Source organism: Rissa tridactyla, chromosome Z (genome assembly GCF_028500815.1).
Source record: "Rissa tridactyla isolate bRisTri1 chromosome Z, bRisTri1.patW.cur.20221130, whole genome shotgun sequence".
Lineage (NCBI taxonomy): Eukaryota > Metazoa > Chordata > Aves > Charadriiformes > Laridae > Rissa > Rissa tridactyla.
The window spans coordinates 76,591,589-76,617,475 of NC_071497.1; the positions used below are offsets into that span (position 1 = coordinate 76,591,589).

At 56.4% G+C, this 25,887-nt stretch overlaps 2 protein-coding genes across 2 annotated transcripts; both read left to right on the forward strand.

The window, feature by feature from the left end:
- The first annotated feature begins 8,345 nt into the window (after positions 1–8,345).
- On the forward strand, positions 8,346–11,361 carry CCL21 (C-C motif chemokine ligand 21). Its single transcript, XM_054185858.1, has 4 exons — positions 8,346–8,474; positions 9,050–9,170; positions 9,289–9,475; positions 9,685–11,361. The coding sequence occupies exons 1-3, from the start codon at positions 8,405–8,407 to the stop codon at positions 9,458–9,460; spliced, it is 363 nt and encodes a 120-aa protein (XP_054041833.1). The 5' UTR covers positions 8,346–8,404; the 3' UTR covers positions 9,461–9,475; positions 9,685–11,361.
- A 6,052-nt stretch (positions 11,362–17,413) lies between these two features.
- Positions 17,414–20,662, forward strand: CCL19 (C-C motif chemokine ligand 19). Its single transcript, XM_054186247.1, has 4 exons — positions 17,414–17,547; positions 18,694–18,817; positions 19,175–19,271; positions 19,809–20,662. The coding sequence occupies exons 1-4, from the start codon at positions 17,490–17,492 to the stop codon at positions 19,827–19,829; spliced, it is 300 nt and encodes a 99-aa protein (XP_054042222.1). The 5' UTR covers positions 17,414–17,489; the 3' UTR covers positions 19,830–20,662.
- The last annotated feature ends 5,225 nt before the right edge of the window (positions 20,663–25,887 follow it).

Sequence of the window (25,887 nt, forward strand, 5' to 3'; positions counted from 1 at the left end):
TCACCTAGTCCAGCCTCCCCTGCCACACCAGAGCAGGTTCCTCCCTGAAGGGACTGTGGTCCATGGATAAGTTTACAGCAGAGCAAGGGCAAAGGGAGGAGTTCATTGCAGTGTTAAATCCCATAGCCTGGTCTATAGGGACCAGGGATGGGGACTGTAGAGGATGTACCTTTCCGTTGTTGTAACCCATGACTAGAGTTCCATGTTACAGGAATTACTACAGAAGGAACCACCTGAACCAATGGGGGACCAGACTCACAAGAAGCAGTGCAAGTGCAGCAGTGACCCCACCTGAGCTGTCTTTGGCGTCCTGTAAATCCATGCAACACACCACCTCTCCTGTTTTGAGTGACCACCGTATCAGATGGGGCACAAAGTTATCAACTAAATGAACTTAATGGACATTTTATGGACTTTTTACAGGGTTGGCCCAAGGACTAAGGGAATGAGATCTACATATAAATCAAAGGATGGGAAGGAGGGTGGTGGTTAATGAGACTGTATTGGATGGTGAGGGGCCTGAGCGTGGGGTGGAAATTGTACTGGTTTTGTCTGGGATAGAGTTAATTTTCTTCATGGTAGCTTATATGGTGCTGTGTTTTGGATTTGTGACCAAAACAGCGTTGACAACACAAGGATGTTTTAATTATTGCCGAATGATGTTTGCACAGTCTCAAGGCCTTTTCTCTAAGCTGGGGGTGCACGGGAAGTTAGTAGGGGACACAGGTGTGACACCTGACCCCAGGTGACCAAAGGGATACCCCATACTATGTGGTGTTGTGCTCAGCAGTAAAAGCTGGGGGAAAGCAGGAGGAAGGGGGGAAGTTTGGAGTTATAGCATTTGTCTTCCCAAATACCCACTACTTGCGAAGAAGGTATTTACTTCCTCAGCATGATGAAGACTTTGCCGGTGGTGGCTAAACATCTGCCTGCCAATGGGAAGTAGTGAATTGATTCATTATTTTGCTCTGCTTGTGCATGCAGCTTTTGCTTCACTTATTAAATTGTCTTTTATCTCAAGCCACATGTTTTCTCACTTTTACCCTTTTGATTCTCTCCCCCATCCCAGTTGGCTGGGGGAGCGACCAAGCTGTAGGTTTAGCTGCTTGCTGGGGTTAGCCCACAACAGCAGGGCAGCCTATTTTTAAGTTAAAGCTGTGCTACCCCTGGGATGTGATGGGAGGGTGAAACCACTGCTGTGAGTTGTTGGTGGGACACGTCCTGCCAAACTCAGCATCGAGCATCAGTCTAATAAGGCCCTGAAGAGAGTGGTAAGAGATGGGAACAGGCAGAGAATGATTTTTATCTGGAAAATGGTGGGAAGATTTGGATCTGGCCTCCTCTCCCTGATGAGTGGAGAGAGAAACCCAATGGGCATGGGACTGACCACATTTGCCACAGCTGTGTCCTGGGGGTTTTCAGGGGCTGTGGTATTTGTCTAAGTGATCCGATGTCCAACTGGGAGGTAGTTATAGGCAATGGAGACAGCAGCATGTCTCAAGGATGCTTTCCCTGCCTATCAAGTGATGCCAACCATATCAACTGGTCTCATAAACCTCTTTCTTGACTGCAACCTTGCCTTGGTGCAGTCATGTGGGGCTTTGCAATGCTGGCAACTGTCAGCTGTGGGCCTGGAGTGGAGTCCTGCACTGATGGGAACTGGGGCTGCAGCTCTCGTGGTATTCTTGGGGGGCAGAAATTCTGCTTTGTGACTGTGACCACAGTCAGTCACTTCTGGGGCACGTGGGACAGGACCTGGGCTCAGTCTCGTCTTGGCAGTTCTGAGCTCCTCCAGGCCTCTGCAACATGCATGGTCTGCTCTGCTGGCCCAGACGTTGGGATGGGACCCGTTGGTGGGTTATGGTGGTGTGTATCCCCTTCCTCCTGATGCCTGAGCCAGGCACCCTCCAGGAGGGTCTTGCAAACTGACTGGGTGACTTTCCCAGAGCTGCCATTGCAAGTTCCGCAGGGCTTTGGCAGGCAGATGCTGCCGTGAGGTCTCCCAGCTTCTGGCCCTGCAGCTCTACCCTTGCTGTAAACAGCCGTCTCGCCTGATCCCCAGCCCCAAAGGGAATTTCCAGCCCCTCGCGCTGCTCCCAGCCCACCACACATCGTCTGCAGCCACCCACCAAACCAAAGAGCTCAGACGCTCGCCGGCCGGCTGCGGCATCTCAAGCAGAGTGCCGCCTCCAAACACTGTTTTTCCCCATGTTCAGGTGTGTGCCCCTTGCCTCCTCTTGGAGTCACCAATTTGATGGCCAAGTCAAATGGCCAGTCTTGACTCCCCAGGTGCAGCTGGGTTAGTCCCTGCTCTGTGTGTGCCCCGGAGGAGGTTGCTCTGCATTGTGCAGGTCTCCTTGGTGATGCAGGGCATCCCCTCCTCATTATTCCTGTCTGCCTGGGTGCCAAAATGACCCTCAGGTCACTCTTCACATCTTCATGAGGTGGAGTCAGCTACTGCAGGGTTTTGACAGCTCCATCGATCTGCCCTGCTGCTCTGAATTACAGTTATGACCAGTTATATTTCAGTGTGGAGTATATAACTTCTTCCTATCTTTTAATTATATCCGGGCAGGATGAGACCTGTTGAGTGTGGAGTTGGGCTCCTGGAGATCCCCCAGCCCTTTCCTTCCCTTCCAGCAGCTGTTTCCTCTCCGCGTAGGCTGCTGGGAAGCGCTCGGCCGGACGATATTCGAGTGCGCTCCTGGCCACCAGTGCTACCTCTGATGCCAAGTCCAGGTGCTCGTGGCCCATGAAGCTGTCAGGCAACACGGCAGGTCTCTGCTTGGTGTGAATGCCAGGCAGCTTTTAGTCCTGTGGGGCTTCATCTCCTTTGTATTTGCTTTCTCTCAGCCTTTTGCATTTTCCACCGCTGCCTGGACCTTGGGTGGCTGCTTCCCTGGTTCTAGCAACTGAGCCATCACCAGGAGCAGAGCCCTTCGCTGGTGTTTTCCAGTCTTGGCTGAAGCGTGTCCAGTTCCTAGTTTACGCATTGCTCTAAAGTCTTCTGCAAACTCTCCGGAGCCTTCTCAATGTCTTGCTTCATTTCCCTTCGGCGTCTTTAATTTCTCTGTCTCCAGTTCCCCGTTCCTGACAAACTTGCTGTGTGTGCCAGCTGCTGTTGGCTCTGGAGGCTTGATCCGGGCTCTCCGTCCCATGGAGCTGTGCTCCTGACAGATATGTGGGGCAGAGGGGGCTGCAGGGCAGACTTCAGGTGTCTCCAGCACAGCTCTGCCCAGTGTCAAGCACAAAGCCCGACATCTCTCAGTACCGAGATGGAGAAGGAGCAGTTCCTTCTCCAACAAAACTCCACCAGCTTTTTTTTTTTTTCCCCCATCAGCTTCTTGAGTCTCTCTCAATTCACACGCCGGGATGATGCCTTTGCACTAAGCGTACGGGTGTGTGCATCCCAGCCCAGGCAGAGCCCAACCAACCCACCAGTTCCAAATGGCGTGGAGCTCCAGGCTCGGCTGGCATGCATGCCGTGCATCGCTTTGGGGGCTGCCGCTCACTTCGCCGTGAGAGGATTTATGACTTGTTACATCTCCGCTTTTGGCGAAGGTTGGGTTGTCGCCAGCAGCTTCCACTAAGTTTTACGCCACTAAACGATGAGCCGTGGGATTTCTGGAGGGAGGATGGATGCGCTTCTCAGTGGAAAAGGGAGGGCTGAGCCTGAGAGGCCCGGTTTTTGGAGGGTTATGCAAACACCCGTTGACCCCTCTTCCCTGCAGCAACGCTGCTCTCTGGCTTGGCATGTCTGCCGAGACCAGGGGCTTCTCGCTGTGTCCCCTTTCCACCGCGAGCCTCAGCCACCCCATGGATGTCTCTGCTGTGATGCAGAGGGACAGGCTCTGCGCCATCACCCCTTTCAGCCACATCACCATTTCCTGGTATGTAGTGACAGATCTGCACACTCACAAGAGCCCAAGGCCAGAGGGTCATGCGTGCTGGGTAATGCCTGGATGAGGAGGGGTGAGAGCTGAGCAAACCTGACCATGTGCTTTCCACAGGGAGAGCGAACACAGATTCTGCCCGGCTCCTTGCCTTTAGGTCCGAGGGAGCACTACAGGCAGCACTGCACACCATGCAGAGGATGCTGTAGGAAAAGGGCATCTTGCCGCTGCACGGGATCCGCTCGGGCCCCTCTCAGCCCAGTCACCACCCTCCTGAACATTTTCCATCAGCGAGCCTGTCCTGTCCTGAAGCGGCTGAGCTGCCCTGCAGCCGTGACAGCAACCAAAGGGTTAACTCCTTGCACCCACATCCAGCTGGAAAACCAAATTTCCACCTGGGGGTGTGTGTGTGGGGGAAAACTTCTCCTGGTCAAAGACCCTCTCCAAGCCCAGCCGGCTCCAGCAGCCGTGCACAGGGAGGGAACGCTGGGGGAGCTGCTTCCCTGCCCTTCCCAGCATGTTGTGTTCATCCCGCTCTTCCCATCAGCCTCGCCAAACACCCGGGGACAGCGCGGCAGCCAGCAAGGGACCCTGCCCGGCTCATGTGCCGCCGGCTTCCAGCAATTCTTTCCTGCTTCCCGAGGACTGTTTCGCTATATGGCGCTTCTATACGGTGTGCCTGGCAGGCAGCCCACTCCCCTTCCCAGCCTTGGGGGTTTTCCACACTGGGCTTTGCAAACTACCTCGGTGCTGGGTCCTGGGAATCGGGGCCTCTGCAGGAAGGAATTTGCTGGTCAGCGGGTTGAGCTGAGCTGCGCGACCCTGTTCCTGTTAGCAGTGACTTTAGCTTGGAGGCAGCGTCCAGAAAGATTTGGAAATTCCCAGTCCCCCTGTTTGGCTCCCCTCAATGCCTTTGGTCCGTGAGTGTACCCGAGGAGCCTATGCTCCCAGCCCCGAGCCACTCGGGGAGCAGACCCTGTTGTCTGGTTAAGCGGGACAGAGACAGGGCAGCCCAGGGTTGGGTGAGCAGAGGGCTGAGGGGTCAGCAGACAGAGGATCTCCTGGCATTATGGGGTGAGATGCCAGGAAACGGCGGTTCCTGTGATGCTGGAAGCCAGGGAAGTAACTCGTAGGCAAACTCCAGCCTCTGATGCTGGGGTGCAGGCTGCAAACGCGGGAAGCACTTGGGATGGAGGCTTGAGTGAGTCCCTACAAGCTCCCACAGTGGTTTCACTGCCTGGGAAAGGCTCACAAGCAAGGCGGTTGGATGACCTTTGCTATGGTCCCACTGGTTTTGTACACTCGGTGTGCAAAAAACATAGTGTCTGCCTAGGACATCCTCCCCTCTTCCTGCAGCCTGGAGGTCTCCTGCATCTGCCTCCATCCTGCACCTCTTCGCTCTGGGAAAAGGCTGGTGGCTGCAGGAGCCCACGCTGGTGAGATATGTGTTTATGCGGGTGCGTGCAAGAAATTGTGCCTGGTCAGAGTGGCTGTTGGAGGCTGTTGGTGTTGGAGAGTCCTAAAAAGCCTTGCCTGCACACTCCACCCCCAGCAGTTCCTCTGTATCCCTAAAGCTCATTCTGCCTTGTGACACCCCTGTAAACAGGGATGCTCACCCCTCTGTCATTGCCAGAAGTGCCCTGCTTTTTTCCTAGGTTGGGGGAACAGGTGACAGAGCAAGGAAGGCACTTGAGGGGAGGAAGGAATGAACTGGGGGCTCTGAGGGAAGGGAGGCAGGAGGGGACACGGAGTGCAGACCTCCATGCCAGTTTCCATGGGGCCCTGCTGATCAGGCACACAGGTGCATTGCTGGGCCAGAGCAACGGCCGAGTACCCCTGCCCTTCGTTTATTCCCTCCTGCGTCTTCTCCAATCCACCTTCCCTGGACGGATGGGAGCGAGGGTCTGTCTGCTCAGCTGGCTACTTTCTTCAGGGTGCAAATTGCAGCAAATAGAGACTTGCCAAAGAGTGATGCCTGTGGAGGGAACGTGTGCCCTGACCCTCCTCAGCAGCTCAGACCGTATTTGGGACTGGCATCTGGCCAGAGGATGCTGCTGCAGTGTCTTGAAAACACGCAGAGAGCCAGGGACTTTCCAGGCGCCTGCAGGGAAGGGAACTGGGCTCCGCACTGGAACCACAGAGCTCTCCTGGGCCCTTTCAGGAGTGGAGGGACCCCTGGGATGGACCAGTCCATGCTGGGGGTATCCTGTGACATGTGTCCCCTCCATCCACGTCCCTTGTCCACATACCACAAAGGCTCTAGGACGCACTTCACTAGGGTGGATGGCTATGGGATCAGTGCTTCCTCAGCTTATCCAGCACATGGATCTGCTGTGGGACAGTGTCCCAGATGTGCCAAGGGCAAGGGTTCATCCGGGTGCTCAGGTGGGCATTGCTGCCTGGAGGGGCTGCACAAATAAAGGCTGGAAAGGCAGTAAAAGCCAGCGTGGCTCTCATTTTCCTGCCCTGTCCTGATGCCACCGGTATTTTGATGTTGGAAGGATGGGCGACAGCACATAGGGCACATCCAGGGTCCAATTCCCAATCCCGCCAGGCAGCCTGGGGAGATGCAACCCGCTGCTGCGCGTGGCCCGTGCCTGACACATGCCCCGGGGGCTGCTGCCTGAGACCACATCCACCTCGGTGCTGCATGGGTGTGTGGGGAGCTGCCTCCCCACATCGGGGCGCTGGGCACATGGGTACCTGCCAGCATGGGATCTCCCTTTCTCTTCTGCACAGGTGATGGGGGAAGCCACAGGAGCGCAGCCCTGGATTCCACCCTGCCCCAGGCAGACCCAGCTTCCCCCAAGGAAGGCAGCAAGCCACTGCAGCTTGCTGGTCTCTGCCCAAAAGAGGGCTGCAGGGCAGCTGTTGGTGAGCCCCCCCACCATTGCGCCAGTATTGGTTGCCCCCTCCATGCTGAGGGGGGCAAGAGCCTGGGCATCTTATCGTGACTCTTCTTTCTACATCAGCCCGGACTTTGGTCTCCCCCTGAGTTACTCATTGCCCTTGATAACGGTTTATGAGGGTCCTTATCAGGAACCAGTGAAAAGTCCTGGGGCTGCATCCCAGAGTGCAGGCAGTGGGGCCAGGGAAGGGGTTCGGTCCCCACCAGATCAAGGAGACCCCATCACAGCTCTGTGATCCACTGGGGCTCCGGGGAGACGGGTGACCGAGCAGCGGGAACGGGGCTGGCCAAATAGCTGAAAGCCAGGGCAGGCAGAGAGGGTCTGTGAGTGGTGGGGTGGTGAAGCTGGGGATGAGACGGCATAGGGGGCTCCTTCCTGGTTGCTTGGGGGGACTGGAGAGACACCAGTGTCCAGCTCTTCTCAGAGGGACCCTGGATCAGGGTGAGAGGCAGTGGCACTGGATGCATCAAGGAAATTTCCAATTAAATAGCGGGGAAAATGTTTTCAACATGAGAACACTTCAAGCACTGGAACAGGTTGCCCGAAGTGGTTGTGAAACCTCCATCCTTGATCTCTTTCAGACCTTATCTTGGCAAGTGCATGGAAGTGTGGAGGTCTTTGGCCATCCCCTGCTCAGAGCAGGACCGGTGTTTCACTAAGTTGCTCAGGGCTTGGTCCAGCCATGCGACTGTCTCTTTGGGTGGCCTTTGCCACCACCAGGGTGCCCCAAGGGCTCCTTCTCAGTTCCTCCAGGTCCACTTCTGCATAGCCCCTGTCTTGCCATCCATGCCCAACCTATATGGCTGCATGGGGTCACACCGTCCCACCTGCTGGACTTCACATTTTGTCTGCGTTGAACCTCAGGAAGTTCCCATTAGCCCATTCCTCTAGCTAGTCGAGATCTGCGCTCGTCCTCAGCTCCCAACAATTTAGCATCAGCACCCATGCACGGTGGCCTGTGCCACTGCCCCCAGCCCCATTTGCAGTCCATCCCCTGCATCTCCCAGCCCTACAGACATGTTCAGCTCTTTGGGGAGGCCCCCGAGGCAGCTGGACAGGGATGGGTGCTCAGGGGGCTGGGATGTGGGGTCACCCTGAGACCCTTCTCACCTGTGTGGGGTTGGTGGCTCGGCTTGGGAGCGAAGCACGAGGTGAAGAAACAAAACAGATTGAATCCTTGGTTTCCCTAATGGCTTGGCCACCTGCCAGAATCCCTGTCTGGGAAGCAAACGGGCAAGCAGCAACACCCGATCCACCGAGAGCAGGTAGCGGCAGGTTGAGGGACCAGACAGGAAACAGGAGCCTACAAACTCATCTAGCCATGATGGGGGCCCTGTCTCCAGTGTGCCCCCCACCTGGCACCCCGTGCCGTGATGGGCAGCTGGGAACAAGACAGGACGCATCTGTAAAGGGGGGGCTCACAGCTTACAGGAATCCCCCACCCTCCTGCTTCTCCATCACCCAGCCCTCGGCCGGCTGGTGGGCTGCCTGCCAGGCTGGCCGAAAATGAAAGCAAAGCTTCCGGAGATAAATAGGAGCAGCCTCGGCACAAGGCAGCAGTGTGCGTCCTGCTCCCCAGCCTTGCCCGTCTCAGCACCCGCCATGGCTCTGCGCCTCCTCCTGCCCCTGCTGCTGCTGCTGGCTGCTACCCTCCTCATCGCCCAGGCTCAAGGTGAGGGGCACCAAGCCCTCCTGCCCGCCCGTGGTGGGATGGGGCAGGGGATGGGTGCTCGGCAGGGTCTGTGCAGGGTGCTGGGGGGTGTTTTGGGGGTGTGCATGGTTGGGGCTGTGGGGTTTGGAGTGCAGTCCTCTGTGTGTCTGTGTGTGTGTGTGTGTGTGTGTGTGCACGTCTGGATGGTGTGCGGCGTTGGCTTCCAGTGGTTGCTTGTCTTGGGAACCCATGTGTGTGTGTCCACGTGGGTGGTGGGGCAGCAGAACTCCAGCGGCGCAGGCGCAGGCAGGAAAACGAGGTTCAGTCCCTTCGCAAGGAGCCCATCTCTGCCTCAGTTTCCCCTCTGCTGGCAGCGAAATTAGTGTCACATATGTGCGGGGCAGGGTCTGAGCTGCAACTGGGTACTGGGGTTGAGAGCTCCCACCCTCACGTGCTGCCCCAGCACCTCTCCCATGAATGACACCAAGCAAGCCCTGTGCCGTCAGCCGGCTGTGCTGTGCTGTGCTCCCCTGAGGCTGGGAAGGTGCCCTGGCTCAGTGAGGGTTCGAATTCCCACGTACCCGCCTTGTCCCCAGGCATTGGCAGCTCGGCCTCGGACTGCTGCCTGAAGAACAGCCAGGCTGCCATCCCCAGGAGCCTGGTGAAGTCCTACATCCTCCAGGGATCCGAGTCGGGATGTTTGCTGCGTTCTGTCGTGTGAGTACCCAGCTGCGGTCAGGACCACCTGGAGCAGTTTGGCTCCAGCCAGGCCCTTCCAACCCATGTCCTCCCCCCTGCCCACCCCTCCACTAAACGTTTCTGCCTGCACACCCAGGTTTATCACCAAGAAGAACAAGAAAATCTGCGCCTCTCCCACCGACCCTGCTGTCCAGAAGCTGATGCAGCACCTGGACAAGAAGGTGAAGAATGACAAGAAGGACAAGAAGAAGGGACAGTCCCCGCGTCCCGGGGGCAGACCCAAGCGGCAGAAGCGGCAGCGGGTCTAAGTCAGGCCTGAAGAGGTAGGTGTGGGGCGAGCAGGGTGATAGGGTGACGGTGCTGCCACCCATCCCAGATCCTTCCTCACGGGAAGCTGGAGCTGCTGGGGCAAGGCGATGCTTGGGGATGGGCAAAGCATGTCGTGTGAGGGAACAGCCCACGGGCTGGGGTGGGTGCTCTTACTGAGTCCCTCCCCACCTCACTGCCCCCTCCTTGCCCTCCTCTGCCTTAGGACGGATTGCCTTTCCCACCGATGACCGACCCACCGCCCGGCAATGGACATCCACAGACCACCCACCCACCTGATGGCCCCGGGGCAAGGACAGGGCTGGCCGGGGGGGCTGCCCTCTTCTCCGCAGCCCCCTCGGCGCTGCTGTGCCTGCCACAGAGATCCCCCCAGACGGGACCCCTGCACCAGCTGGGTGCTCTTGGTGGCTGGGGGGTTCCCAGGTCTTTGCTTGCCCCATGGCCATGCCAGTGGGGACCTGGACCCACGTGGCAGCTGAGCCGTGGCCCCAAGGGGAAAGTGGGCAGCCTTCCTGCCAGAGGGGATTTCTGTAGCTTGGCAGGATGGCAGCTTTTCCTGTGAATTTTTTTTTCGGGGGCGGGGGGTGGGGGGGAGCGGTTTATACATTTGTATTTATATTTAAAGACTGCGCTTTCATCAGTTCTTCCTGGAGGGCTCTACTTCTGGCTCCTTGTGCTTCACAGAGTACCCTTTATGCTGCAGGCTGGCTTTTCTGGAAGATTGCTTTTATTTTTCTACCAAATAAATGATGGCTGCTTTTCATTTTCCTCTCACCCGTTTGCTCCTTTTTGGCTTGCAGGGCTGTGGGGTGCCAGGCAGGTCCCATGTCCCCATGGTCCTGCCCGGGCTGCTTGCTAGGAGCTTCCTCACAGGGCAATTGACAGCATCGGAGATGGAGAGTTTAGGGACAGCAGGGGTGACAATGTAGCTGTATGTCTGGCCTCTTCTAGGCTTTCCCTTTGGCTTCTATAGTGCGCTGTTGCAGTGTAGTTTGGAAGAAGATAGACAGGATTTGTCCCTGTGGGGTTTTTTTTTTTTAATTTTTTTTTTTAGGTACAAAATTTCAATGAAATCAGAACAAGTTGTTCATTTAATGGAATTATACCCATTTATCTCCCTTGGTTTTGCTGTTGTCAGAGATTCAGACTTTATTAAGTCAAATACCTATTTTTCTTGGGGGGAAAAAAAAAAGAAACACTCATATACTTTCTTCCCAAGTCTGAAAAGAGCCCACTTAGTGAAGGCTGCACCTGAGTCTGTGCAGGTGGGGAAACAGAAGTCTTTACAAAACCCATCGCAGACACGCTGCAGCCGTTTGAGAGCAGCTCTATCCTAAACCTTTAGCAAAATGAGAAGTCACCAACCCGGGGACGGCATAAGGTGAGACTGCGAGTAGAGGGGGGACAGATCCCAGGGAAGGCGGCTGGTGGGGAAACGGCATCTCCCTCTGCTTGCAAACCCCCTCCGGCATGCCGAAAGGAGCAAGTTGAAAGGCTGTACCGCAGCCGCAGTGCTATCTGCTTGCAGAGACTTCAGACGTGGACTTGGGTCAGTAAAGGTCTATTAAGTCATATAATTGCAATAATAGGATTTGCGGGGCTTAACAGTATCAGCAAAGGCTGTGTGTTGGCTGGAGTAAAGCTTGTAGCTGAGTGCCTCTATCAAGCAGGTTTATCTGTCTTGATTGCTTTATTAGGCGGGCATTTAGGTTTATTATTTTAAGGCTGTGTAAAGAAACTGTGAAGTCCAAGATACCGTCCCTGAGTATGGGATGGGCGCTGAGCTGGCTCCCTGCTGCCCTCCCCTCCACGTGGGAGCAGGCGGCCGCCTGCCAGCCCGGCTTTTGGACAGGATGCGAGGCAATAAAATATATCCTTTACAACCAAACTCACTCCTTCTGGCTGTTGTGATGGTCTGTGGTGGGGTGGGAAGGGGCAGCATGGTGGTGGTGGTGGGGGGGGCTGCTCTCCTGCCCCACATATCGTCACCCCTCAGGTCCTGGGGTTGCAGACACCCCCCCCGTCAGGTGCTGTGTCCCTGGGGTGCAGGGGCTGGGACCTCCACCTCCACCGAGAGGTCCCGAGATGCCAGCAGACACAGGGACACAAAGCAGTTTTGTACAGGGTGTTTTTTACTCACCCCCTCTCCGACCCTGACCCAAACCAAGCACTGCTTGCTCAAAGCAGGGGCTCTGTGCTCCCGGCTGCTTTGGGAAAGCAGCGTTAAACCAAGTTATTAATGAGGCTGTGCTCTGTCCTGGGCTTTGCTGGGAGCCTGGGAACTGACACCCGCGCTCTGGGAGCCGGCCGGGGCTGCCGTGGGAGGACTGGAGGCAGCCCTGCGTTTGCTGGAGCGGACTGCATCCCTGCTTTCTACGGGACTCCTTGTTGGGCTGGCCACCGCATCAGGGGATTGTGAAATGATTGCAAAAACCCCCTGGAAATGAGGCCCAGATGAATATGTCTGCAATCACAAAGAGCCAAGCATGAGCTAATGGCCAGAGCAGCCCAGCACGTGAAATGCATCCTGGCGTCTCTGTGACTGCAGAGGTAAATACTGCACCAGTGGGGTTTTTTTCCCTTCAGGTGCTAGGTGGGCCTTAGGCTAAGACAGGTTAAAAAACATGCACATGAGGGTGCTCTAATTTACCTTAAATTTTACCCTAAAAGCAGGGCTTGTGGAAGAGCGCTGGGGTTTCTCCAATGCTTGGGCATGTGTGAGCACGGACATGGACACACAAATGCAGCACCACAAATGCGTGCTTGTGCCTGCACATACACAGGTGTTTGCCCGCTGCTTCCATCTTTGCTGCAGAATGCTGCTTTTAAGGAAAATGAGGTGTCAGAGTTAGCGGGAGCCTCTTGCTGGCGAGGCAGGTGGCTGCAGGGAAAACACGTTCGAGGAGATTCCCTGCCAGAGGCTGAAAGGAGAAGCAGTGGGCTGGGGTCTGGAGAGAACAGCAGGGGCCAAAACCCATTCTCCATGGAGGAGTTGAATCCACGGGACCCATCTGACACAAGTGATGGAAAGCAGATGCTCTGAGATGATGCAGCAGAGGAGGATTCACACGGTTGTACCTGTAGCAGAGCAAACCCGCTGCTTCGCCCCACGAGCAGAGACAAGGCAGCATCGATGCAGTGTGTGCCGGGGTGTCCAAGAGAGGTAAACATCCCCCCTAGACATTCTGCAGGCAAGGCAAGAAAGTTGCAGTCCTGTCAAGAAGAGCAAAAAGTTAGGAGAGCTCGGCCACCCTGGAGCAGAAAGGCTTCAGTGACAGCAGAAAGTAGCCAGGCAAGACAGAAACCACAGAGTGCAGCCAAGAAAAGGGAAGTCTTGAACCCAGGCCAAATGATTAGCTTAAGTCATCAGCCAGCGCAGATGATGCTTTGGGCTTGTGCCAGCAGCGGAACGTGCTGGGCAGTGATGCCGGGCTGAGCTCCAGCGTGGATCACCTGAGACACATGTGCGCGGGTCCATCCCTTCACCCCGTGCCATTCCTGAGAAGCAGGACCTGGCTGCCCTGCAGCAGCTCCATGGGTGCTAAGAGCTGTTTCTGCGGCCGTGTGGCTGCTAAAGGGGCCTGTGTTTTCCAACTGAAGCTTCAAGGTGTTTTTTGGTGGTCTCTCCACCAACACTGCCCTCCTGGGGTCTGCCATGGTCTTGAGAACTGAGAAGAGGTGGAGAAGCAGCTGGTGGGCAACAGAGGCTCCCACCCTTCCTGCCCCAAGGTATTTCCCAGTCCTCCCTTGGCACGCATCCTGTCCTAGAGGTTCTGAACCCTTTCTTCACCTATACGTAGCTCCCTACATGTGCCCTCCTTCCCCTGTCCTCTCTTTTCTAGCTGGAGCCCCTCGGCTTAGGTGTGTCCTCTTCCACTTGCCCAGACCCCCACATCCCTCTGCTTGCCTCCCACCCTGCTGGGGACTGCAGACCTGCTCCTGAGCTGCAGCTCTCCAAGGGTGATGGAGGAGCATCTGCTCTCCTCTGAGGATGTCCTGTGGTGGGGCCAACCTCAGCTGTGTCCCAGAGCTGCATCAGACCAAGAACCCCACAGCTTCCTCTGCCCAATGTCAGCCTAAGAGCCAACAAAGCAGTGAAAGAGAGCAGCCTTCAGGGCATTTTTTTGGGGGTGCAGCCTCACTGGGCATCCTTCCTGCCAAGCCACATGGGAGATGACAAGGAGATTGCTGATGGGCTGCTTTTTGCAGAGGTCTCCACACTCTTCCCCAGCCATCCTATCCTGAAACTCCTGAAGAGAACAGGCGGCGTAACAGTGGGAAGCCAGGGCTGGGGGCATCCCACCTGGACACTGCCATCTCAGTGACATCACAGCATGTCCGAGGACATTTGCAGGAAGCACCTGGCTGGGAAACTGCACAGCCCAAAGATGATGATGAGGGACATGTGTGTTGCAGGGACCCCGGGAGATGGGTGCTCACCTGAGGAGGTTGAGTAGGACCCATCTGAGCAGTTGTTGTCTCTGCTACCCATCGCCTATGATGACCTCAACACCAATGGCACTGAAGGCAATGAGCGTTAGGAACAGATGGGCTCTAACAGAGCAGAAATTGGCACCTTCTGCATCCCCCTTAGCCAGATCCTCAGGACCATCTTTGCTGCCTCTGGGCAAAGTCATGGCTTGCTTTTTTCCCCCTTAACTCTATTTAAATCACTTTGACTGGGTTCCTTCAGTTAGAGGAGATCCAGTGGGGCCCTGAGCCCCACGGGCTGGTGGTGGCCCCAGTCCCCATGCAACACCAGGACTGGGACTGCAACAGGAGCTGTGTGGGAGGCTCCCCCATGTAGGGAGATGCAAGGGAAATTGAAATAGCTGCAATGCCTGCCCAGTATTTCCCAATGAGGTGAACGCAGCCAGACCAGATCCTGCCCCAGGGACTGGCTGTGCCTGGAATTTACTGAAATTCCCCTTTTGCCCTTTCCAGCTCCGTGTCTTGGAGGTGGGAAGTAGAGCACCGCAAGGCACCTCGGGGACCATGCCAGAGCCCACGAGCCTGGTGGGGAGCAGTCACCCTGGGAGCTTCTGCAGCCTCCGGGAGGGTGGCAGCATGGCTGGTGCTCTGCGAGGAGAGCCTGGGGATGGAGGTGATACTGACACAGTCCACTGACATTTTGATGGGTTGAGTTTCCCACAGGGACCCCCCCCTCCCCGTGCACAGTTTCAATTTTAATTAACGACTGCATTATTGAGGTTTCTGCAGGGGTGAGTGTTCAGGGATGCCTCACGTTGCTTGTGGTGTCCTCAGGGCTGGAGCTCCAGCACTCCTAAATTGCTCTGGATGAGGCTTAAATGGTTCAGCGCACGGGATGCTCTCTTCTCTTCCCAGATTGCACCAGATCCCCTGCTCATCCCCTGCCTGTGTGTGCCTCTGAAGAGCCTGGTCCCCGAAACATCCCTTCTTCCCCATCTGTGCTGTTTCTACTGGTCCCCAAGGCTCAGCCCTGTGAGGGGGATGGGGCGACCTCCCTGCATGCCACAGGGATGCACTCCGGAGATGACAACTCTCTTCTTAGAAATCCCACTGACCCCAGTGGAGATTGAGGGGGGGGAAACCCGTCGCATTCCCTTTTCACAACGTGAGCGGAAAGCCCCTTTCCTCACCCTCTGGAGCCCCTTCTGGGGAGCAGAGGTGACTGGAGCAGCCGTGCTTTCACCCACTTGGCATCCAGACAACTGCCGGGAGGAGGCAGAGTCTCTCTTGCCTGCCCATGTGTCCCCTGAGAAGGGACTGCAGGCAGCTGGAGGGCAAGGGGGGTCCCCTGCAGCCAGAGGTGGTTAAGGTACCCCCAAGAAAGGTGTACTCCCAACATCAGAGATGCTCCTTTTGGTGCGGAGCCAGCAGCAGGCGGGAGCTCCTTGTGCCAGGAAACTGGCTGGAGATCCCCCGACCTTTGCTGTGGGGACCAGGGCCTGGAGGGGAGTCCCACAGGATGGGACCACCAGCACCCCTTGCCAGCCCTCAGGCATGCCCCGGTAGGTGCCAAACCTGCTGAACATGCAAGGAGGCAAGGGTCTGCTGTCGGGCAGCATCCCCAGCACCCCTTGCCAGGGGTCGGGGCTCTGCTCTTGTGCCCCACTCTTTGCAGGGGGCTCTGTCCTGTCAGACCCGCCCCCAAGGAGGAGCTGACCCTGGGTTAGGAGCTCCTAGAAGTCTGGCCACCAGCAGCCAGAGCTGTGGCATCTCTTTGGCAGCGCCCCAGCAAGATTGAGTGGAGATAGGTCCCAGAGCCAGCCTGCATCACCAGACCTGCAGGGAGGCTGGGGCTGATGACTGATGCTAATCCTCCGCCACCTAAATCCCCCTTCTGCCATCCAAGATTTCTCTCCAATAGCTCATGAGTGCTAGAAGAAGGCAGGTGCTGACTGAAGCTAAGCTGACACATCCTATTTGTGCTGCTCATCCTGCCCACCAGCCCCTGCCTAACCCTTTCGGCACAGTACTGCTTTGAGAGGGCACAGCAGTGGTCGGAGGCGATGCTCTCCTGATGGAGGAGACCACCCCATGCATGAAGCTGGTTCCAGTGCCAGTGCAGGGATGGAGCAACTTGGCCAGAGGCATGGCTGGAGCCTTCTCTTGCTTCTTACCGTGGAGTGAGGAGAGGGCAGAGCTCGCTATATCCTACTGCTGAGAGGAGCAGAGGGACCCACCGAAATCCCGGGGGTCCCAGCCCTGTGTCTTGTGCCCAGGTAGATATTTGTCCCTATGGACGGGCTGTGCAGCGCTCTCCACCAGTAGAGGTGGAGAGGTGCTAGGATAGGTCAAAGCTGGAGCAAGGGAGAGGGTGGAGGGATGGAGGTCCAGCTCCAGGATTTGTTCACCTCTGTGGGGAAATATTTTTCCTACTGTCTATGGGAATTTCCCCGGGTGCAACTAGTGCTGTTGCCTCTTGTCTTGTCCCTGCCTGCCCCCCCCAAGAAGACCCTGGCTCTGGCATCTCTCCAAACTCCTACCAGGCGGCTGCTGTGCAACCCCACTGCTCTCAGCATCCCACATGGTACCTACCAGGGGTGAAGCCCCTGGTTAAGGAACGTCATCACAGGTGGCACTGGCATGGTGGTGAGTCACCATTCCAAGGAGAAACAGCTCCCATCCCTGTGCTCCTGTGGAGGTTTGCAGCGGGAGCGCTGGTCTTCATTCCTTGCAGTGCCCACGCAGCCGGTGAGCTGCTGGCTCCCTGTGCCATGCACTCAGCTTCCGTAGGGGATTTCTGCTCCTGTGCCAAGAAAACCTGTTTCCAGGAAGCTCTGTAGCTGCCTTTGGCCACGAGCCCATTTGCTGGGACACCTGGAAACCAGGTTGTCTTTTGGCATGTGAGATCGCAGCCCTGCAGTGGGGCATGTTGGCTGGGCTCTCCTCCATTCGCCAGCCTCGGCTGTGCTCCCCCTCTGCAGGCACTGGGGAGGGCAGGGGGAGGCAGCCGGGCTCCTGTGACCAGACCGGGGGGCTCAGGGGGAGCAAGACATCACCTCAGTACCAATATATACCCCAAAAATGGGCTTGAGGCAAGTTCTACCCCTAGCATCAGTGGGTTGAGCCTATGTGATATCTAATGGGAACATCCCAGAGATGTCTTGGAGAAGGGACTGGGAAATGTATGGGGTGGGACTCCCCATGTGCGTACCCAGGTGCTTTGGCAGGGTAAAGGGACCCTGGACCTGCTCTGCCCCTGAGCAACAGCCCCTGTGGCCTGGGTGCCGGCAGCGGAGACGGCAGGGGGGTGTTTGTCTCTGGGACCACAGAGCAGCTGGCTGCAGGGAAAGCAGCCGGGATATTCGGGAACTGTTCAAAGATTAAAATCCAGCCTGTGGCAAGACTTGTTGCAACTTCCCACCCCTCTTCTCCAAAAGAAAGTGAAAGCCACAGGCTGGAAGGATAAATAGGCAGCGTGGAGCAGCAGCAGCAGAGCGCAGGGAAGCTGTGCAGAGCTCACCACTCCTGCCCGGAGCACCATCACCTCCAGCCCCATCCTCTGCCAGACTCAGCAGCAAAATGCAGTGGCTGCATCTCCTCTGCCTCAGTCTCCTGGTCCTGGGATGTATCCTGGATGGTAAGAGGGAACCTCTCAGGCTGCCTTTCTTGTGGAAGCCAGAGGACCCTGTTTCTTGCTCTCTTTTCCATTTCCAGCAAACTTTTAGAAGGGTCCATGGCTGGGGGTCTGTCACAGCCTTCCTGCATCCTCTGCTTGTAACCCGCCCCAAAGGGACTCTGTCCTGCTCAAAGTCCAGGCAGGAGCCTGCAGGGCCCTGGGGCTGGAAAGCTGCGCTTGGGAAAGGCCGTGGAGCAATCCTGCCTCCCAGTGCCCTGGCCCAGCCTGCGCACACTGGGCTCGATCCCCTCGGTCCCATTCTTCCCAGCACACCGGGGGAGCATCCCTGGCACCCTTTGGGGTGAGGCAGCCCTGGGGGGCAAGTGGCAGGGCTGGGAGCGGGAAGGAAGGAGTGCGCTAGGGCAGAGCTCACGTTTGAGGGGCTGCTGGTGTTGGACACAGGCTTTGCACAGATCACAAGAGCCTGGATGCATGACTCCAGGCCCTCTGTGGGGAGCTGGGGAGTCCAGACACCTTGCAGTGTTGCACCACACCATGCTGCCTGGGGTTACAGGCATCCCTGGGCATTGCCAGCCCTGGCAGGCATTAACAGTGAATAGGGCATTCGCTTGGAGCGTGACCGAGGTCCCCTATCCTGCAGTGAAGTGCAGACAGCTGTGTCCCTCAGCTGTCACAGGATTGATTGGTGTGGGGTGGGCTGGTGACAGGGTAGCTGCAAAATCTCTGACTGCTTCAGCAAATAAAGCTGAAGCCATTCCTGGCCCCGTGGGAATTGGTGTCTTTATTGCAGCGTCCTGAACCTGGGTAAAGACCCCGTCCTGCCTTGCTTGCTGCTGGCGCTGGCCCTGGGGGTGCGGGAGAGACCCAGGCGTGCAGAAGGGTTGCCCTCCGCCAGTTTGCTGTTTCTCATCCCTTTGCTCTCTGTGAGAAGGAGGCAAAGGGCTCCTGGCACCAGGGAGTGGGAGCAATAAAGCCGGTGCCTGCGTGTGCAGATGGGACAGAGTGCGAGGGCATTGCTGGTGGCTCCATCCTGCCCTGCTCCTCCTGGGTGGCCATGCAGCCCTTTCTCCCTCTGGGGAGGCTGGGTGAAGGCACAAGCCAACCAAGGAAGAGCATCCTCAGCCTGCATGTGTGTTCCTCCTCCAGTGCATGGTGGGAACAATGTCCTTGACTGCTGCCTGCGGACCAGCGAGACGCCCATCCCACGGCGGATAGTGCAGGATTACCGGCTCCAGCTGGTGCAGGATGGCTGCAACATCCCGGCTGCTGTGTAAGAGCCCCAGGGTGGTGACGGCTGAGGGACAAGAGCCCCAGGGTGGTGATGGCCAAGGCATGGACCCTGCAGAGAGGCAGGGAGGGAGGCAGAGCAGAGTGGAGGAGGGATGTTGAGCTGGGTTTGGGGGTGAAGGAATAGTGAGGGTTGTGGAAGAGACTGGAGATCAGAGTCTCAATCAGAGCAGGACCTGCCAGGAGCGGAAAACTTGGCACAAAAGTCAGGAAAGAAAGTCATCCCAAGGTAGAGATTGAGGAGGGCAGTGAGGGAGGCAGAGGGTGAGAGCTTGAGGTCTGCTTGAACATCCCCAGGGTGTCCTGCTCATCTTGTTTTTTTTCCCCGTGGGCCTGGCAGGTTCATAACCACAAAGGGCAAACGTCTCTGTGCCCCGCTCCAAGCCCCATGGGTGATTCGCCTCCAAGAGAAGCTGGATGCCATTTCTCCCAGGAAGGTAAGAGCCAGCCCTGTTCTAAGCTGGGAATGGGGGCAGCCTGGGGGTGGGTTAATCCACCACGAAACAGGCTTTTCCCAGTCTGACTGGGCTGCTGGGAAGAGCTGGGACGTGCTCTGCTGAGGCATGGATACCTTGTCTCCATCTCCATCCCTCCTCCCTCCAACCGGGACCAGTCTGGCTTCTCTGCAATCCCTCTTCCACCCGAAATAAATGCAGCCCTGGGGCTGCTGCCCACCCAGTGCCACCCTGGGCTGAGCCCAATGGGTGCCACAGCAAATGGCACTGGGAGCAACGCCCCCACCCCTGACCCCCTGACTTCTGCCCTGCCAGCCTGGAGTTGTGCATCTTCATGGGGAGGGCTTGTGGTGAGTTTGGTGGGTACTTTGCAAGCCCAGCCAGGTCCCCACTTCACCACCATGGCTTGGCCAGGAGACGTCACCCCTTGGTGACCACCCCGAGCATGGGGAAGGTACTCTGGGGAGGCTCCTGCCCTGAGGATCACACTCATCACAGCCAGGTTTTTCACTTCCCCAGGCCAAACGCCAGGGCAAGTAAGCTTCGAAGAAGCCCATGGCTGGCCCCAGCGCCTGGAGCGGGGCCGGATCCCAGCTGTGAATCTGAACCTAACGGAGCCAACCTGCTTCCACCCCCAGCCGCAAGGCTGACCCTCCTCGGGACTCGTGCTGGTGCATGGGGCTGGCCAGAGCCCTGCCTGCTCTCTCTTCTTCCCTCTTTCTCTGGTGTGACCCACCAACCTGCAGCAGGCTGAGCCTGGGGCTGCTGGACCAAAGCCTCCACCTCCTTTGCAGCCTGGAGGCCAGTTGATAGACTGTTCTGTGAGACAAGTTTGGGGGGGTATTAGCCTTCCCTTGCAGCAGCTGTGACCTCCATCACCAGTCTGATCCCTTTGGTTTCCATCGTCAGCCCCAAACCTTCTGCAGTCCTTCTGCATCCTTGGGAAGGGCTGCCAGGACGGGACAGTGTGGGGATGGAAGGGAGGGATGGAGATGTTCCTTGCTGGCCATGCACTGTGCTGCTCCCTCACTGACCACAACCTAGATGCCCCTGGGCAGAGCGTGGCTGATGCGGTTCCTCTCTCATGCCCTGACTTCCCTGCACCGTTTCCCCTCCTGCCTTCCCTTGCCTGGGTAGAAACAGAGCCAGTAATGTGGTGGTGGCAAAGTGGGGCAGTGATGTTGCACTCCTCAGGGACATTGCCCCCTTTCTTGGTCCCACAGTCCTCCACCGCCTTCAAAGCCAGGGCTTTGGGATGCATGAGCAGTGATCGCACCACCCTCAGGTATTTGCTGCTAGATCTGTTTGATGAAACAATTACATGTGTAAGATGCTTCTTTTCTCTCTTTTTTACCATGCTGTGATTTTGTTAAATAAAAAGAAAAGCCAGCTGGTGGTTGACCTGCCTCGTGTTTGAGCCTGAAGGCAAGTGTGGGGTGTGCAGCCAGTGCTGCCTGCGATGCTGCAGTGGCGAGGGGGGGTGGAAAGTGGCTTTCTTAGGGGTGAAGGACACTGTCTACAGCAACTGGACTTCAGGTCTCTCCTGGGAGGTCTCAGCAGCATGGTGAGGTGGATGCCCTGCTCTGCACTGCTTGGCCAGGCTGCCAGAGCGGGTCCCCAGGGGCTTGTATTGTAGAGGTGGGGTGGGAGGAAGCATGGCAGTGTTGCACCACCCAGCCCAACCCACTTCAGCCCCACTGGTGTGGCTATCAGCCTGGAGCTCCCCAGCTCTTGGCTCCCGCAGGAGTGTAGGACACGGATGAAGAGCTGTGGTTAACAGGAGCTTTGTCCTTGCAGTGAAGGGAAACTGAGGCACAGCGTGGCTGGTCAGGACTGCTGATTGGCACTTTGGTGCTTGGGGTTAGCTGGGGTGCAGGGGAGGAGAAAGAGCTTTTGGAGAAATGGAGGCAGGTGAAGACACCTGCTCCTGGGCACGTCCATGGGCAAGGCATGGAGGGCAGCCCACCACCTCCTGCCCCTCATCACTGATGAGCTGTGAGACCCTGGCCATTTTCCTCCCAAGCCTTGGGTCTCCTGGAACTGTGCGCTGGGTCTGTGCAACAGTCATGCTGCCCTAAAGTGACTTGATGTCCCCTTGGGAACTGGCCTTTCGCCTGTGCCATGCGATGTTTGAACGAAACTGTTTCGTTTGGGTGAAGCAAGGGCCAAACATACCTGAGTGGGGTTTGTGTGGTCAACAGTCGGGCGCCATGGTCTCCTCCCAAAGACCACAGCGTTAAACGTGATTGTCCACAAGGTTAAATTATTTACGGTGTCCCTGGCCAGCTTTTGGTGCCCGCCAGCAAGCCTGGGCACAGGCTGGGAGTGAGACAGCCCAAGGACTGTTCCTGAAGGCAGGGACGACGTGGCCACCAGCCCCTCCAGGGGATGGCATCCATGGTGGTGTAGCAGCTGGGCTGTGCAAGCCAGGGGATGTCCAGGCACCTGATGGCTGAGACCTGTTGAATGCAAGCTTAGCCCTGGCCCTTTTCCTCCCCTGGTCTGCTGGCTCCCTTGGTTGGTGGCCGCGGTGTCTTTTTCAGGTGTTACCCCTCTGTGGGCCTCCTCCCTGGTACCTGTGCACACACAATGCCCTGGGCTCAGCTGCCTCTTGGGCTGACTTTCCCAGAGCGCCGGCTCTGTCCCAGCTCATTAACTGTAGTGACAGCCCCAGCAATATAATCCTGAGGAGGAGGCGGCAGAGGAGGAAGGGTGGTATGGGAAGAGAGGCCAAGACAAACAGTGTGAGTGGGAAAGGAGGATAAACGGTGCTTGCTTGGGCAGAAGCCTTCCTGCTGCTCGCTCGGTGACCCGCGAGGGGCCGCGCCTGGGGAGGAGGAGGATGCTCGGTGTGGATCCACACGGGGCTGAGCTTGGGCAGGACAGGGGCTGCAGGAGGGGCTGATCCTGGGGTGGATCAGGTTCATCCTTGGCTGGAGGCTACCCTGACAAAGGAGTACAGTGTTCTGGCCCAGTTCCTTGAAAAGCTGAGGGAGAAGGGGCTTGCACTGATATCTGGAAGCAGGGTTCTAGGGTTCTCTGTTTCCATCAGGGTTTGAGGGACTACTTGGCCAACCTGCCTGTAAGAGCATGGATGCCACTGTTCATCACAGATCCCTGGCAGGTCTTTGTCTTTCGTGGCTCTCAAGGGTGTGTTGAGCCAGACCCCAGCTTTGGCAGCAGGCTGCCCTGGTCCCCAGTGAAGGACAGGAGGAGATGCTGTCCTGGGCCAGGTACGAGGTCCTGGCTGGCTGTCCCTCCTCCAGCACTGCAGCAGCTGTCCCTACTCCAGAGCCTGTCTCTTGGAAATGTGTCAAAAACCAGCAGGGCTTAGTACTTCATAAACTACGGAGTTTTTCTGATACAAAATGTCAACGATCTCTTTAGAAGGAAGCAGCCACTTTCCTCGGAGAAAGCAGCTAGTCACTGCCATGTCAAAAACCTCGGGTCCCAGCGAAGAGCTAGGTTCAGTGACAAATGTTCCCAGTTCTCCTGTTTCTCTGTCCCCAGCTGTCCCTTTTCTGCTCTTTGTTTACCATCACTGCGCTCGCAGGGGGTGGTAGGGCAGGATTGGGATCTGTTGTGGGATGGGGCAGACATGCTCTCAGTACATATGAGGCTGTGTGCAGGGATTGCTTTGGTGTGAGGAGGTCTGGAGCATCACCTGCCATCCTTTATCCACACCTGGGACACATATTTCACACATTGTGGAATAACAAGACATTATAACTGAAGACATTTCCTAGAAGGCTGACAAAACAGCCCCTCTCTTCCTTGTACACAAGGCCAGGAAAGAAAGGTAAGGCTCCATCTATGCAAGGAAACTGATCATGCTTTGGGTTGCTCTCTAGCTGCCAGATCTCATACCTGGGACCATGAGAGTGTTCCTGTCCTCCCAGGCATGGGGAACCTGTCTCGGAGGCTTCACAGGCTGCAGTCAAGGGGCACAAGACACAACAGGCACAACCTGCTGCAGTCTTGGGATCTGACCTGGTGTGGGCATTCACAGCCAGCAGGTAGGACTGAAGGTCCATAGCAAAAACACTGGCCTGACTCCCTGTATCAAAAAAGGGCACCGAAGGGAAATGCCACGCTGGTCTCATTTGGTGCCATAATACCCCTTCCAGGGGCTTTACTGGAACTCGTTTTCTCCCTTGTCTCCAAAGAGATTGTGTATGGGGACTTTTTTTTGTCACCAGCATCCTTCATGTGCTGCACGTGTTGCTCCTGAGGGGACCAGGGATGAGCTGGCTGCACTCTCCCTGCATCCACCCCACAGGTGAGGTGAGCAGCTCTGTGGGGGCTAAAAACTGTTCCCCCTCCCGCAGCCCTCACACGGCCTCTTCACATCGCTCCCTGGTGCAGACGAGTCCACGGGAGCTGTGAACATGCTATGGGCATGTTTACCAGCACAAGGACCAATTGTCTTCCACGCTGATGGCCTCCTCTGCTCGGTGACCAGCCAAGGGGTAGCTCTCCATGGGCACAGCTCCCTTGGCACCAATGCCAGACCCATCTGGCAGGGGCTCAGGGACCCGCCTGGGGTTTTGTGAGGAGATGGGACATGTGGATGATTAGGAAGGGTGGGAATCCAGGTGAGGAAAAGCCCCTTTAGTCTCCTCCGGTTGCGCTGTTTGCTCTTGCCTAAACAATAACACATGTGGGTGAAGGAGAGAATCCAGGCCTGGCATCTCTCCTCCTCAGGCCTCTGCTTGCTTCCCTTTCATTCCCAGCATGTCATCACCAGTGCTGCTTGTCCAGACACTTTCTGCAGAGATTTGTCCTGTGGGAAGATGCCAGCACCCTTGGCCAGGCTTGTGGGGCTCCGAGCATCAACTGGTGTCATCCCTGCCACCCTTCTCCTGCAGCTGGGCTCTCCCTGGTTGTATTGCCCTGCCTATTCCTCCGTGATCTTGCTTCTTGGGTTTCTTCCCCAGGACCAGAGTGCTTTTCCTGGCATGGGTCCCTGGAGTCAAACTGAGCCCAGTAGCTGTCTGATATGGGGACCATTGTGCCCATGCAGGGCTCCCCTCTGTGCTTTTGTAGGTTGCAGGGACTACAGATCATTGCAGTGTCATCTCAGCCACCAGCCAGGCGCACCCTTGCCCAGATCCCGGTGGTCAGAGCACCCTTTGGAAAGGGAGGGCGGACCCATTCTCTCTGTCCTCAGATGCACTCATCTTCTCTCTACGCACAGTAGCAGTAAAAACTGGAGATTAAAGAGAAAACCAGGAGGACAAGAAAATAGGAGACTTGTCCTGCTGCCAGAAGTCTCTGGAAAGTACCTTCCCCATTATCCATCCCTCTTAATGAAACAGTAGACAGTGATGGGAGGCTTAGTGCCACTTCTGTGGCACTCCTCACCTTTCCCTCCGGTTTTCCTGCTTAGCTGTGTCCCTACGTAAGGTTTTCTCTGCTCCTTGTGGTGTGAGCCCTGGCCAGGAGGCTGGAGGGGAACCTACCCTCTCTCCTTTTCTCAGTTGCTCTGCAACCACAGCAAAATGGCATGGCTGCACGGTAAAACATAGCTGGGTCTGTTGGAGATTGAGGTGAGGTGGCACCACATGCCTCAGGCTGCAGGGATGGGGCTTGGAGGGGACTAATGAAGATCTGGGAGCTCTCTTAGCTCTGCTTGGGAGCAGATGGGAGGGACAACAATGGGGCAAGAACTGGGCAAGGACAGCAGCAAAGAACAGAAGATTTTGGAGCTTCTCGTGAATCTGGAAAATTGATGTGCAGCCTGAGGCTGGTTGGGATGCATTGAGCCCATAAGCATGAAAAACCTTTCATTGTCTGGGGTGGAAGGAGAGAGCCAGAAGACTACTATCCGTAAGGTAGACTCAGAAGCTCTTCTTATGATCCTTGTTTAGCTCTATCACATGCAAACCACTAACCCTGGGTTCTCCCCACCTCTCTGTCTGTTTGGGTCCACGCTGCCCAGCTTCTGCCCAGTTTCCTTGGAACTTTCTGCCCCAGGCTTTACCTGAGTGGTGGCTATTCTGTGCCTGTCCAGAGGGATTTGGCAGCTGTGTTGTGTCACTGCAGACGTGCCAGGTGTGGTATGGCTGCTTGGCTTGGGAGGATCACCCTCTCCAGCCTTTGGTTTGCCTCCTCCACAAACACAACTCACTTCTCCACTTTCCCACAGAAAGAAAGATCTTCTTTCTTGCAGATGTTTTGGCTGGGAAAACTCCTCCTCTGCTGGGCTGTGCACTGACTGTCCCCATGCTGCAAGCACACAACTGTGTTTACATGCACGTTCCTTAATCTTGTTTAAATTATCAAGACATGACTTTCTACTGTCTCTGGGAGGATGATGCTCCAGAAAAGCAGTATTTATTATCAGGAGTTTTGTGAGCTGCTGAGGTGGTCTTTGGTGAAGAAATCAAATACTTTCCTTGAAAGACCCTGTAACTTGTAGTTTCCCACCTTTTATTTAGTTGACGTGGCTTTTGGAAAGGCACCAGTCAGCATTTACAGTGATGGATGGCAGCCACTGTATTGCAAAGAACAAAAGCAGAAGCGTCCCAGATACGCTACAGCTACAGATTTGTCTTCTTCTCACAGTGCTTAGTTTCATTTCCCAGCTACTGCGCAA